The sequence below is a fragment of the Oncorhynchus masou genome, unplaced genomic scaffold (genome assembly GCF_036934945.1).
Source record: "Oncorhynchus masou masou isolate Uvic2021 unplaced genomic scaffold, UVic_Omas_1.1 unplaced_scaffold_1303, whole genome shotgun sequence".
NCBI lineage: Eukaryota > Metazoa > Chordata > Actinopteri > Salmoniformes > Salmonidae > Oncorhynchus > Oncorhynchus masou.
Window position 1 is genome coordinate 115,149 of NW_027002886.1, and position 15,346 is coordinate 130,494.

General features: G+C 51.4%; 1 protein-coding gene across 1 annotated transcript in view; it reads left to right on the plus strand.

The window, feature by feature from the left end:
* Positions 1-12,691, plus strand: part of LOC135530256 (eukaryotic translation initiation factor 3 subunit B-like) — a 32,807-nt gene extending 20,116 nt beyond the window's left edge. Inside the window, exons 11-19 of the mRNA XM_064958607.1 lie at positions 1,254-1,347; positions 4,155-4,174; positions 5,240-5,360; positions 6,088-6,166; positions 7,889-8,027; positions 10,232-10,357; positions 10,917-11,103; positions 11,547-11,656; positions 12,049-12,691. Of these exons, the coding sequence (XP_064814679.1) occupies positions 1,254-1,347; positions 4,155-4,174; positions 5,240-5,360; positions 6,088-6,166; positions 7,889-8,027; positions 10,232-10,357; positions 10,917-11,103; positions 11,547-11,644 (864 nt within the window). The 3' untranslated portion in view covers positions 11,645-11,656; positions 12,049-12,691. The remainder of the gene's footprint in view (positions 1-1,253; positions 1,348-4,154; positions 4,175-5,239; positions 5,361-6,087; positions 6,167-7,888; positions 8,028-10,231; positions 10,358-10,916; positions 11,104-11,546; positions 11,657-12,048) is intronic.
* The last annotated feature ends 2,655 nt before the right edge of the window (positions 12,692-15,346 follow it).

A 15,346-nucleotide genomic window follows, 5' to 3' on the forward strand; every position in this document is an offset into this window, starting at 1 on the left:
TCTCCTCCTGTCTGTCCTCTCCTCTCGTCTCTCCTCCTCTCCTCCTGTCTGTCCTCTCCTCTCGTCCTCTCTCCTCTCCTCCTGTCTGTTCTCTCCTCTCGCTCTCTCCTCCTCTCCTCCTGTCTGTCCTCTCCTCTCGTCCTCTCCTCCTCTCCTCCTGTCTGTCCTCTCCTCTCGTCTCTCCTCCTCTCCTCCTGTCTGTCCTCTCCTCTCGTCTCTCCTCCTCTCCTCCTGTCTGTCCTCTCCTCTCCTCCTCTCCTCCTGTCTGTTCTCTCCTCTCGTTCTCTCCTCCTCTCCTCCTGTCTGTCCTCTCCTCTCGTTCTCTCCTCCTCTCCTCCTCTCCTCCTGTCTGTCCTCTCCTCCTGTCTGTCCTCTCCTCCTGCCTCTCCTCTCTGTCTCTCCTCCTGTCTGTCCTCTCCCTCTCGTCCTCTCCTCCTCTCCTCCTGTCTGTTCTCTCCTCTCGTCTCTCCTCCTCTCCTCCTGTCTGTCCTCTCCTCTCGTCTCTCCCTCCTCTCCTCCTGTCTGTCCTCTCCCTCTCGTTCTCTCCCTCTCCTCTCGTCTCTCCTCCTCTCCTCCTGTCTGTCCTCTCCCCTCGTTCTCTCCTCCTGTCTGTCCTCCTCCCTCCTCGTCCTCTCCTCCTCTCCTCCTGCCTCTCCTCTCGTTCTCTCCTCCTCTCCTCCTGTCTGTCCTCTCCTCTCGTTCTCTCCTCCTCTCCTCCTGTCTGTCCTCTCCTCCTCTCCTCCTGTCTCTCCTCTCCCCTCTCGTTCTCTCCTCCTCTCCTCCTGTCTGTCCTCTCCTCTCGCTCTCTCCTCCTCTCCTCCTGTCTGTCCTCTCCTCTCGTTCTCTCCTCCTCTCCTCCTGTCTGTCCTCTCCTCTCGTTCTCTCCTCCTCTCCTCCTGTCTGTCCTCTCCTCCGTCCTCTCCTCCTGTCTGTTCTCTCCTCTCGTCCTCTCCTCCTCTCCTCCTGTCTGTCCTCTCCTCCTCTCTGTCTCTCCTCCTCTCCTCCTGTCTGTCCTCTCCTCTCGTCTCTCCTCCTCTCCTCCTGTCTGTCCTCTCCTCTCGTTCTCTCCTCCTCTCCTCCTGTCTGTCCTCTCCTCTCCTCCTCCTCCTGTCTGTCCTCTCCTCTCCTCCTGTCTCTCCTCTCTGTTCTCTCCTCTCGTTCTCTCCTCCTCTCCTCCTGTCTGTCCTCTCCTCCTCTCCTCCTCTCCTCCTCTCCTCTCGTTCTCTCCTCCTCTCCTCCTCTCCTCCTCTCAGGGTGTGGTGACCAACTTTGAGATCTTCAGGATGAGAGAGAAGCAGGTTCCTGTTGACGTGGTGGAGATGAAGGGAGACCCGGAATCTAAAACTGGTAACACACCCCCTCTGACAAGACGGACTGAACAACACCCCCCCTGACAAGACGGACTGAACAACCCCCCCTGACTAGACGGACAGAACAACCCCCCCCTCTGACAAGACGGACTGAACAACACCCCCCCCTCTGACAAGACGGACTGAACAACACCCCCTCTGACAAGACGGACTGAACAACCCCCCTCTGACAAGACGGACTGAACAACACCCCCCTGACAAGACGGACTGAACAACACCCCCCTGACAAGACGGACTGAACAACACCCCCGCTCTGACAAGACGGACTGAACAACCCCCCTGACAAGACGGACTGAACAACACCCCCCTCTGACAAGACGGACTGAACAACCCCCCCCGCTCTGACCGGACCTCTGACAAGACGGACTGAACAACACCCCCTCTGACAAGACGGACTGAACAACCCCCCGCTCTGACAAGACGGACTGAACAACACCCCCTCTGACAAGACGGACTGAACAACCCCCCCGCTCTGACAAGACGGACTGAACAACCCCCCCGCTCTGACAAGACGGACTGAACAACCCCCCCCCTCTGACAAGATGGACTGAACAACCCCCCCCGCTCTGACAAGACGGACTGAACAACACCCCCTCTGACAAGATGGACTGAACAACACCCCCGCTCTGACAAGACGGACTGAACAACCCCCCTCTGACAAGACGGACTGAACAACCCACCCCCGCTCTGACAAGACGGACTGAACAACCCCCCTCTGACAAGACGGACTGAACAACCCACCCCACTCTGACAAGACGGACTGAACAACACCCCCACTCTGACAAGACGGACTGAACAACACCCCCACTCTGACAAGACGGACTGAACAACACCCCCCCACTCTGACAAGACGGACTGAACAACCCCCCTCTGACAAGACGGACTGAACAACACCCCCCTCTGACAAGATGGACTGAACAACCCCCCGCTCTGACTAGACGGACTGAACAACCCCCCTCTGACAAGACGGACTGAACAACCCACCCCCGCTCTGACAAGACGGACTGAACAACACCCCCCTCTGACAAGACGGACTGAACAACCCCTTCCCCCGCTCTGACAAGACGGACTGAACAACCCCCCTCTGACAAGACGGACTGAACAACCCCCCCACTCTGACAAGACGGACTGAACAACACCCCCACTCTGACAAGACGGACTGAACAACACCCCCCACTCTGACAAGACGGACTGAACAACACCCCCCCCCCCACTCTGACAAGACGGACTGAACAACCCCCCGCTCTGACAAACGGACAGAACAACACCCCCCTGAACAACACCCCCGCTCTGACAAGACGGACTGAACAACACCCCCCCCCCCCCACTCTGACAAGACGGACTGAACAACCCCCCCGCTCTGACAAGACGGACTGAACAACACCCCCGCTCTGACAAGACGGACTGAACAACCCCCCGCTCTGACAAGACGGACTGAACAACCCCCCGCTCTGACAAGACGGACTGAACAACCCCCCCACTCTGACAAGACGGACTGAACAACCCCCCCGCTCTGACAAGACGGACTGAACAACCCCTCCCCCCACTCTGACAAGACGGACTGAACAACACCCCCGCTCTGACAAGACGGACTGAACAACCCCCCGCTCTGACAAGACGGACTGAACAACACCCCCGCTCTGACAAGACGGACTGAACAACCCCCCCCCTCTGACAAGACGGACTGAACAACCCCCCCGCTCTGACAAGACGGACTGAACAACCCCCCGCTCTGACAAGACGGACTGAACAACACCCCCGCTCTGACAAGACGGACTGAACAACCCCCCCCCTCTGACAAGACGGACTGAACAACCCCCCCCTCTGACAAGACGGACTGAACAACCCCCCCCGCTCTGACAAGACGGACTGAACAACCCCCCCCTCTGACAAGACGGACTGAACAACCCCTCCCCGCTCTGACAAGACGGACAGAACAACCCCCCTGATAATGTACAGTAAAACCACTAGGTAACGCCACTAGGTAACGCCACTAGGTAACGCCACTAGGTAACGCCACTAGGTAACGCCACTAGGTAACGCCACTAGGTAACGCCACTAGGTAACGCCACTAGGTAACGCCACTAGGTAACGCCACTAGGTAACGCCACTAGGTAACGCCACTAGGTAACGCCACTAGGTAACGCCACTAGGTAACGCCACTAGGTAACGCCACTAGGTAACGCCACTAGGTAACGCCACTAGGTAACGCCACTAGGTAACGCCACTAGGTAACGCCACTAGGTAACGCCACTAGGTAACACCACTAGGTGCAGTAACACCACTAGGTAACACCACTAGGTGCAGTAAGACCACTAGGTAACACCACGAGGTGCAGTAAGACCACTAGGTGCAGTAAGACCACTAGGTAAGACCACTAGGTGCAGTAAGACCACTAGGTAAGACCACTAGGTGCAGTAAGACCACTAGGTGCAGTAAGACCACTAGGTAAGACCACTAGGTGCAGTAAGACCACTAGGTGCAGTAAGACCACTAGGTAAGACCACGAGGTGCAGTAACACCACTAGGTATAGTAAACCCACTAGGTATCACCACTAGGTGCGGTAGGACCACTAGGTGCGGTAGGACCACTAGGTGCGGTAGGACCACTAGGTAACACCACTAGGTGCAGTAAGATCACTCGGTGCAGTAACACCACCAGGTATAGTAATACCACCAGGTATAGTAATACCACCAGGTGCAGTAACACCAACACCACTAGATAACACCACCAGGTATAGTAACACCACCAGGTGCAGTAACACCAGTGTTGTTGTCCCCTAGCGGAGAGCATCATAGCGTTTGTAGGTATAGTAACACCACCAGGTATAGTAACACCACCAGGTATAGTAACACCACTAAGTACAGTGACACCACTAGGTACAGTAACACCAACACCACTAGGTAACACCACCAGGTATAGTAACACCACCAGGTGCAGTAACACCAGTGTTGTCGTCCCCTAGCGGAGAGCATCATAGCGTTTGTAGGTATAGTAACACCACCAGGTATAGTAACACCACCAGGTGCAGTAACACCACCAGGTGCAGTAACACCACCAGGTATAGTAACACCACCAGGTACAGTAACACCACCAGGTACAGTAACACCACCAGGTACAGTAACACCACCAGGTGCAGTAACACCACCAGGTGCAGTAACACCAGTGTTGTCGTCCCCTAGCGGAGAGCATCATAGCGTTTGTAGGTATAGTAACACCACTAGGTATAGTAACACCAGTGTTGTCGTCCCCTAGCGGAGAGCATCATAGCGTTTGTAGGTATAGTAACACCACTAGGTATAGTAACACCACCAGGTGTAGTAACACCACCAGGTGCAGTAACACCAGTGTTGTCGTCCCCTAGCGGAGAGCATCATAGCGTTTGTAGGTGTAGTAACACCACCAGGTGTAGTAACACCACCAGGTGTAGTAACACCACCAGGTGTAGTAACACCACTAGGTATAGTAACACCAGTGTTGTCGTCCCCTAGCGGAGAGCATCATAGCGTTTGTAGGTGCAGTAACACCACCAGGTATAGTAATACCACCAGGTGCAGTAACACCAGTGTTGTTGTCCCCTAGCGGAGAGCATCATAGCGTTTGTAGGTATAGTAACACCACCAGGTATAGTAACACCACCAGGTATAGTAACACCACCAGGTATAGTAACACCACCAGGTGCAGTAACACCAGTGTTGTCGTCCCCTAGCGGAGAGCATCATACGTTTGTAGGTATAGTAACACCACTAGGTATAGTAACACCACTAGGTATAGTAACACCACTAGGTATAGTAACACCACCAGGTATAGTAACACCACCAGGTGCAGTAACACCAGTGTTGTCGTCCCCTAGCGGAGAGCATCATAGCGTTTGTCGTGGGAGCCCAATGTCAGTAAGTTCGCCGTCCTGCACGGTGAATCGCCCAGAATCAACGCCTCGTTCTACCACTCTGTAATGTCTGTGAACAACGGGAAGATCGAACTCATCAGTGAGTACAACCTTTACCTGAAATATCTCACACGGAAAGGAACCTTTAAAAACGTTGACTCTGTAATGTCTGTAAGGATCGTTGTTCCGTCTCTACTGTTGTCAGATGTCGCAAACAGTTTGTTACTGTAACATTCTCTCCCCCCTTCTCTCCCCTCTCCCTCTCCCCCCCCCCTTCTCTCCCCTCTCTCCTCTCCCCCCCCCCCTAATCTCTCTCCTCTCCCCCTTCTCTTCTCTCTCCCCCTCTCTCTCCTCTTTCTCTCCCTCTCTCCCCCCCCTTCTCTCCCCCTCTCCCCCTCTCCCCCTTCTCTTCTCTCTCCCCCTCTCTCTCCTCTTTCTCTCCTCTCTCCCCCCCCCTTCTCTCTCCTCTCTCCCCTTCTCTTCTCTCTCCCTCTCCCTCCTCTCTCTCTCCTCTCCCCCTCCCCCTCTCTCCCCTCCCCTTCTCTTCTCTCTCCCCCTCTCTCCCTCCCCCCCTCTCTCTCTCCTCTCCCTCTCTCTCCTCTCCCCCTTCTCTCTCCCCCTCTCCCCCCCTTCTCTCTCTCCCTCTCCCCCTTCTCTCTCCTCTCCCCCCTTCTCTCTCCCTCCCTCCCCCCCTTCTCTCTCCTCCCTCCCCCCCCCCTCTCTCTCTCTCTCCCTCCCCCCTTCTCTCTCTCCTCTCCTTCCCCCTTCTCTCTCTCCCCCCTCTCCTCCCCCCTCTCTCTCTCCTCTCCTCCCCCTTCTCTCTCCAGAGATGTTTGACAAGCAGCAAGCCAACAGCATCTTCTGGAGTCCTCAGGGACAGTTCATGGTGCTGGCTGGACTCAGGAGGTACAAGACCTGTGTGTGTGTGTGTGTGTGTGTGTGTGTCCTCTCCTCCAGAGATCTCCCTCCTGTGTTAACCCTGTCCTCTCCTCCAGTATGAACGGGGCCCTGTGTTAACCCTGTCCTCTCCTCCAGTATGAACGGGGCCCTGTGTTAACCCTGTCCTCTCCTCCAGTATGAACGGGGCCCTGTGTTAACCCTGTCCTCTCCTCCAGTATGAACGGGCCCTGTGTTAACCCTGTCCTCTCCTCCAGTATGAACGGGGCCCTGTGTTAACCCTGTCCTATCCTCCAGTATGAACGGGGCCCTGTGTTAACCCTGTCCTCTCCTCCAGTATGAACGGGGCCCTGTGTTAACCCTGTCCTCTCCTCCAGTATGAACGGGGCCCTGTGTTAACCCTGTCCTCTCCTCCAGTATGAACGGGGCCCTGTGTTAACCCTGTCCTCTCCTCCAGTATGAACGGGCCCTGTGTTAACCCTGTCCTCTCCTCCAGTATGAACGGGGCCCTGTGTTAACCCTGTCCTCTCCTCCAGTATGAACGGGGCCCTGTGTTAACCCTGTCCTCTCCTCCAGTATGAACGGGGCCCTGTGTTAACCCTGTCCTCTCCTCCAGTATGAACGGGGCCCTGTGTTAACCCTGTCCTCCCTCCAGTATGAACGGGGCCCTGTGTTAACCCTGTCCTCTCCTCCAGATGTATGAACGGGGCCCTGTGTTAACCCTGTCCTCCCCTCCAGTATGAACGGGGCCCTGTGTTAACCCTGTCCTCTCCTCCAGTATGAACGGGGCCCTGTGTTAACCCTGTCCTCTCCTCCAGTATGAACGGGGCCCTGTGTTAACCCTGTCCTCTCCTCCAGTATGAACGGGGCCCTGTGTTAACCCTGTCCTCTCCTCCAGTATGAACGGGGCCCTGTGTTAACCCTGTCCTCTCCTCCAGTATGAACGGGCCCTGTGTTAACTCTGTCCTCTCCTCCAGTATGAACGGGGCCCTGTGTTAACCCTGTCCTCTCCTCCAGTATGAACGGGGCCCTGTGTTAACCCTGTCCTCTCCTCCAGTATGAACGGGGCCCTGTGTTAACCCTGTCCTCTCCTCCAGTATGAACGGGGCCCTGTGTTAACCCTGTCCTCTCCTCCAGTATGAACGGGCCCTGTGTTAACTCTGTCCTCTCCTCCAGTATGAACGGGGCCCTGTGTTAACCCTGTCCTCTCCTCCAGTATGAACGGGGCCCTGTGTTAACCCTGTCCTCTCCTCCAGTATGAACGGGCCCCTGTGTTAACCCTGTCCTCTCCTCCAGTATGAACGGGGCCCTGTGTTAACCCTGTCCTCTCCTCCAGTATGAACGGGGCCCCTGTGTTAACCCTGTCCTCTCCTCCAGTATGAACGGGGCCCTGTGTTAACCCTGTCCTCTCCTCCAGAATGAACGGGGCCCTGTGTTAACCCTGTCCTCCCTCCAGTATGAACGGGGCCCTGTGTTAACCCTGTCCTCTCCTCCAGTATGAACGGGGCCCTGTGTTAACTCTCTCCTCCAGTATGAACGGGGCCCTGTGTTAACCCTGTCCTCTCCTCCAGTATGAACGGGGCCCTGTGTTAACCCTGTCCTCTCCTCCAGTATGAACGGGGCCCTGTGTTAACCCTGTCCTCTCCTCCAGTATGAACGGGGCCCTGTGTTAACCCTGTCCTCTCCTCCAGTATGAACGGGGCCCTGTGTTAACCCTGTCCTCTCCTCCAGTATGAACGGGGCTCTGGCGTTTGTGGACACCTCTGACTGCACCATGATGAACATGGTTGAACACTACATGGCCTCTGACGTAGAGTGGGACCCTACGGGACGATACCTGGTGACCTCTGTGTCCTGGTGGAGTCACAAGGTATACCTCACACACACACACCTCACACACACACTTCTGACGTAGAGTGGGACCCTACGGGTCACAAGATACACACACACACACACCTGACACACACACACACACACACCTGACACACACACAGGGAATAAACTCCTACTGTCATGTTTATTTAAATGGAAGCTCAACCAAATGAAGGTTGGTTTGTACCGCAATAATTAACCGCTGATATCAGGCCGCTCCTGGCCGTGATCACAGACACCTGTGTCTATTGACACGACGTAAACGAGTCATCCTGCGGTGTTTGATTATACCCTGATGAAGACGGCGGTGTTTGATTATACCCTGATGAAGACGGCAGTGTTTGTGATTATACCCTGATGAAGACGGCGGTGTTTGATTATACCCTGATGAAGACAGCGGTGTTTGATTATACCCTGATGAAGACGGCAGTGTTTGTGATCATACCCTGATGAAGACGGCGGTGTTTGTGATTATACCCTGATGAAGACGGCAGTGTTTGTGATTATACCCTGATGAAGACGGCAGTGTTTGTGATCATACCCTGATGAAGACGGCGGTGTTTGTGATTATACCCTGATGAAGACGGCAGTGTTTGTGATCATACCCTGATGAAGACGGCGGTGTTTGTGATTATACCCTGATGAAGACGGCGGTGTTTGTGATCATACCCTGATGAAGACGGCAGTGTTTGTGATTATACCCTGATGAAGACGGCAGTGTTTGTGATTATACCCTGATGAAGACGGCAGTGTTTGTGATTATACCCTGATGAAGACGGCAGTGTTTGTGATTATACCCTGATGAAGACTGCAGTGTTTGTGATTATACCCTGATGAAGACGGCAGTGTTTGTGATCATACCCTGATGAAGACTGCAGTGTTTGGGATTATACCCTGATGAAGACGGCAGTGTTTGTGATTATACCCTGATGAAGACGGCAGTGTTTGTGATTATACCCTGATGAAGACGGCAGTGTTTGTGATCATACCCTGATGAAGACACCAGTGTTTGTGATTATACCCTGATGAAGACGGCAGTGTTTGTGATTATACCCTGATGAAGACGGCAGTGTTTGTGATTATACCCTGATGAAGACGGCCGGCAGTGTTTGTGATTATACCCTGATGAAGACGGCCGGTGTTTGTGATTATACCCTGATGAAGACGGCAGTGTTTGTGATTATACCCTGATGAAGACGGCAGTGTTTGTGATCATACCCTGATGAAGACGGCAGTGTTTGTGATCATACCCTGATGAAGACGGCAGTGTTTGTGATTATACCCTGATGAAGACGGCAGTGTTTGTGATTATACCCTGATGAAGACGGCAGTGTTTGTGATTATACCCTGATGAAGACGGCAGTGTTTGTGATCATACCCTGATGAAGACGGCAGTGTTTGTGATTATACCCTGATGAAGACGGCAGTGTTTGTGATTATACCCTGATGAAGACGGCAGTGTTTGTGATTATACCCTGATGAAGACGGCAGTGTTTGTGATTATACCCTGATGAAGACGGCAGTGTTTGTGATTATACCCTGATGAAGACGGCAGTGTTTGTGATTATACCCTGATGAAGACGGCAGTGTTTGTGATTATACCCTGATGAAGACGGCAGTGTTTGTGATTATACCCTGATGAAGACGGCAGTGTTTGTGATTATACCCTGATGAAGACGGCAGTGTTTGTGATTATACCCTGATGAAGACGGCAGTGTTTGTGATTATACCCTGATGAAGACGGCAGTGTTTGTGATTATACCCTGATGAAGACTGCAGTGTTTGTGATTATACCCTGATGAAGACGGCAGTGTTTGTGATTATACCCTGATGAAGACGGCAGTGTTTGTGATTATACCCTGATGAAGACGGCAGTGTTTGTGATTATACCCTGATGAAGACAGCTTGGCTGTCGAAACGTTGGTAATTAAAATAAAATAAATTGCATCTGAGCTCCTAGAGTGTGCGGCTCTCTTTTAATTTTCAAGTTTTATACTCCACTAGCCAGCACCTCGTCTAAATAGGTGTGCGTTTTCTTTTTCTTCTAGATTGGTTTGTACCACAACACACAGACACAACTTCAGAAAAATCCCTTCTCCTTTTCTGCTCTTGTACTTTGTTCTTTTCAACAAGAAGAGAAAAGTGTTTTTATCTGAGCCACACCAAGTGTGTTTTTAAAAAGGGGGTTGTCTCTCCCGTCAGGTGGACAATGCCTATTGGCTGTGGACCTTCCAGGGGCGTCTCCTCCAGAAGAACAACAAGGATCGTTTCTGTCAGCTACTCTGGAGACCTCGGCCTGCTACCCTGCTCACACAGGACTCCATCAAGGTACAAAAACTTGTTCAGTGTCTGGACAAGTAGTGACTTCTGTCTTAACTTCTGTGTGTCGAAAGAGCTTTGTTGTAATGTGTCTGACTGCGTTTATATAACATCAGCTTAGCTGGGACCCTTGACAGTCTTGTTGCTATGTATAACATGGGCTTAGCCGGGGCGGTCTTGTTGCTATGTATAACATGGGCTTGGCCGGGGCGGTCTTGTTGCTATGTATAACATGGGCTTAGCCGGGGCGGTCTTGTTGCTATGTATAACATGGGCTTAGCCGGGGCGGTCTTGTTGCTATGTATAACATGGGCTTAGCCGGGGCGGTCTTGTTGCTATGTATAACATGGGCTTAGCCGGGGCGGTCTTGTTGCTATGTATAACATGGGCTTGGCCGGGGCGGTCTTGTTGCTATGTATAACATGGGCTTGGCCGGGGCGGTCTTGTTGCTATGTATAACATGGGCTTAGCCGGGGCGGTCTTGTTGCTATGTATAACATGGGCTTAGCCGGGGCGGTCTTGTTGCTACTGAACGTGTTTTGTTCCTGTGTTTTGACCCGTTCCCCAGGTGATCAAGAAGGACCTGAAGAAGTACTCTAAGATCTTTGAGCAGAAGGATCGTCTGAGCCAGTCGAAGGCCTCCAGGGAGCTCGTGGACAAGAGGAGGAGCATGATGGAGGACTACCGTACCTACCGAGAGGCTGCCCTGCAGCAGCACCACGAACAGAAGACCGCCCGCCTGCAGCTCCGAGGAGGTACGTAGATAACCCCCCCCCCCTCTGCAGCTCCGAGGGGGTACGTAGATAACCCCCCCCCCCCTGCAGCTCCGAGGAGGTACGTAGATAAACCCCCCCCTGCAGCTCTGAGGAGGTACGTAGATAAACCCCCCCCCCCCCTGCAGCTACGAGGAGGTACGTAGATAAACCCCCCCCGCAACTACGAGGAGGTACGTAGATAAACCCCCCTGCAGCTACGAGGAGGTACGTAGATAAACCCGACCGTCTCAACGTCTCCATATACACACCACACCACACACTAAACCCGACCGTCTCAACGTCTCCATCTATGGCGGCCCAGACTCTTCCATCCAACTGTCTCACGCTACAGAAACAAGGAGATGGGCTGTTGCCCCCATGAAGGGCCGTTCTGGCTTGGGACCAGGCTTGCTAAGCTTGACCCCTGACCTCTCTGTCTCTAGGAGTGGACACTGATGAGCTGGACAGTAACACAGATGACTGGGAGGAGGAGACCATTGAGTTTTTTATCAACGAAGAAATCATTCCCCTCGGAGAGTAGTCCCCTACGCAGGTAACACCCACACACACTACCTCCACACACACACTACTACACACACTACCCATACACGCACACACACACACTACCACACCCACACACACTACCTACACACACACACACTACCACACACACACACACACTCACTACTACACACTCTACCTACACACACACACACACACACACACACTACACACACACACACTACACACTACCCACACACACTACCTACACACTACCCACACACACACACACTACCTACACACACCCACACACCTCACACACTACTCACACACTGCACTACACACACTACACACACTACCTACACACTCACACACACTACTACACACTCACTACCTACACACACACTGTGGTTTTGACGGTCTCTCCCCCCTCTTTCTCTCCAGGTCCATTTTTGCGTGGGGACTAGAGGGGGGGGGCGTTGCCTTGTCAACTGGAGGAGGGAAAACTACGCTGAGAATCTTGGGAGTCGCCAGAGTTCCACCATTCTCTCTTTGTGACATCATCAAAGCGTGCCTTGTGGTATAGCGACTACAGCAAGCTAACAACTGAGGGAGGAGGGAGGAGGGAGGAAACCAACTTTTAAACTTTTTTTTTTTTTTTTCATCACCTTGGTCTTTTTCTGGCACTTTTTGAAATAGAACAATACTGTTGTTTTTTTTTTTTCTCATAATCTATCCTCACTCACTCACTTTCTATCCTTCTTATCTTGACTACACACCCCCCTTTGCAGTCTTTAACCGTCGTTACCGTGGCAACGGTCACACCTTACCATAAAGAGACGGAGACCGTTGCACCGCCCCCGGGAGGGATGAGGACTGGGTGTGTGACGTGGCAGTATGTGTGTGAGGCCAGAGAGAGTGTTCTCCTGATGACCAAACGTTCAAGGCTGTGTTGTAGTAGTAGTGTGTTGAAGTGGCAGTATCCTCCTCCGTTTAGACTACCTGACGTTGTTGTTGTTGTTATCATACTAGACCACAACTATCACATGATCTTCGACGTCAATAAAGATAAACGTCATTCAAATCATCCACTCTTGTCTGTGGTTTTTACATATTGCTTAAGGTTGTTTTTATATATTTATTCGTGTGTTGAAAGTGTTTTATATATTTATTCATGTGTCAAAACTGTTTTATATTTATTTATTCATGTGTTGAAAGTGTTTTATATTTTCTCTATTTAGACAGACGTTCTCATACCAGAGTGACGTAGTGCAGGCAGTGTCTTCAACTAAGGTGCATCGTACCGTTCATTAACTGATGTCCTGTCTTCACGGTAAATTGTTTGTGTTCCTCATCAATCTTCACACAATACCCCATAATGACAAAGTAAAAATAGATTTAGAAAGCGTCACCTTTTTCATATTAGCTCCCTGTACGTTGAGAACGCTCTGCGCCTGCGCACTCACTTTTCACTGTCTGTTACTTGATTTGAGTGGTCAGAGCGTCACGAGGTATTTGGTTCTCTGTCCGTTCTCTTTGCTGTAGCCCGTTGCGATTTCTTATTGCGGCACGCCCTCGCAATGTCCTATCATCCCACATGCATCACACTTTTCATGTTTGAATTTACAGTCAGACGCTCTGTGTTGGCCTCAGCAACGATAACACTTCCCCTTCTTTGAAACCGGCGCAGTTCTATGAATGGTTTGTCAGGGCGCAACAGGTTTCTCATTGAGTTGCATGTTTGTCCACCGACAACGCGCATGAGTATAGAATTCTGTTTAGCGGCATCAGTTATTTCATTAGCAGCAAAGAAATGTTCCATTATTTCACAGTACTCCTCTCATTCCTGATTTGTAGGATCAACTGGTGGTAGCGAGTCTATTGTTGCCAAAGCCATCTTTTCCGATTCTCTCTCCCCGCACACAGTCAATCATTTGAACTACCCGTATCCAGGGAACCCGTCCTCCAGAATCTTCCACCGCTCACTTGAGTCTCGCTTCCAGCGTCGCGCGCCAAACTCTCCGTTGAATGCGTGGCCAACAAATCCAACGCTGTCCTCCATAGTTATCCCTCATCGACAAATATGTAGTATTTTAGGATGCTTCTTAAAGCAAACCCCGTATTGAGTCAATACTGCCATCTATTGGTAAACATACTACTTAACATAAATATAACAGGTTACTACATTTCCAAAACGTCGTTTTAGAGAATTTGGCAGTAACATACAACCAGTCTCAACCGGCAGACCACGCCAGCCCAGGACCTCCACATGCGGCTTCTTCATCTGTGAGATTGTCTTGAGACCAGCCACCCGGACAGCTGATGAAACAGGGTTTGAAGAACTGAAGAATTTTTCTGCACAATGTCGTGTGTTCGAGCAGTTTGCTGATGTCAACGTTGTTAACAGAGACAACAAACACAATTGGATTTTATTGTTGCCAATTTCAATGCACAGAGTACCTGAGGTCCATTGTCGCGCCATTCATCTGCCGCCATCACCTCATGTTTCAGTATGATAACGCACGGGGTCTACTGTTTAGTGTCACAATGCATGAAGCACATGGTGATCACACCAGATAACGACTGGTTTTCTGATCCACGCCCCTACTTTTTTTTTTTAAGGTATCTGTGATCAACAGAATGCATATTTAATAAAAAACAATTACCTTTATTTAACCAGGCAAGTCAGTTAAGAACAAATTCTTATTTTCAATGACGGCCTAGGAACAGTGGGTTAACTGCCTGTTCAGGGGTAGAACGACAGATTAGTACTTTGTCAGCTTGGGGGTTTGAACTTGCAACCTTCTGGTTACTAGCCCAACGCTCTAACCACTAGACTACCCTGCCACCCCTATCTAAATTCCCAGCCCTAAAAATGGTCAAACACCCCAGCCACAGACTGTTCTCTCTACTACTGCATGGGTAGCGGAGTGCCAAGTCTAGGACAAAAAGGCTTCAGTTTTTACCCCCAGGCTTTAAGACTTCTGAACAGGTAACCAATGGTTACCCAGACTTATTGCATTGTGTGCCCCCCCCCCCCTCCCCCAACCCCTCTGTCACGCAGCTGCTACTCTCGGTTTATCTTATATGCATAGTCACTTTAACTATACATTCATGTACATACTACCTCAATTGGCCCGACCAACCAGTGCTCCCGTACATTGGCTAACCGGGCTATCTGCATGGTGTCCCACCACCCTCCAACCCCTCTTTTTACGCTTCTGCCGGCACACGTGACAAATAAACTTTGATTTGAGTCGTGAAATCCATAGATTAGGGCCGAGTGCATTTATTTCAATTGACTGATTTCCTTGTATGAACTGAAACTCAGGAAAGTCGCTGCATGTTGCATTTCTATTTTTGTTGAATGGAGCATCAGGGTGACGGTCACAGTCCGAGACACTCCACTTAGTATGGTGTGTCACGTTTAGTATGGTATATGTTCATTTGTGGATGTCCATCATATAATTGATATGTTACAAATTCCAAATTTCTTGTGGCTACTGTTAGCTTGGTGGCAAAACGTTAGTTAGGCTAGGGTTAGGGTTAAGGTTGGGGTTAGGGTTAGTGAGGCTAGGGGTTAGGGTTAAGGTTGGGGTTAGGGTTAGTGAGGCTAGGGGTTAGGGTTAAGGTTGGGGTTAGGGTTAGTGAGGCTAGGTGTTAGTGTTAAGGTTGGGGTTAGTGAGGCTAGGGGTTAGGGTTAAGGTTGAGGTTAGGGTTAGTTAGGTTAGGGTTAAGGTTG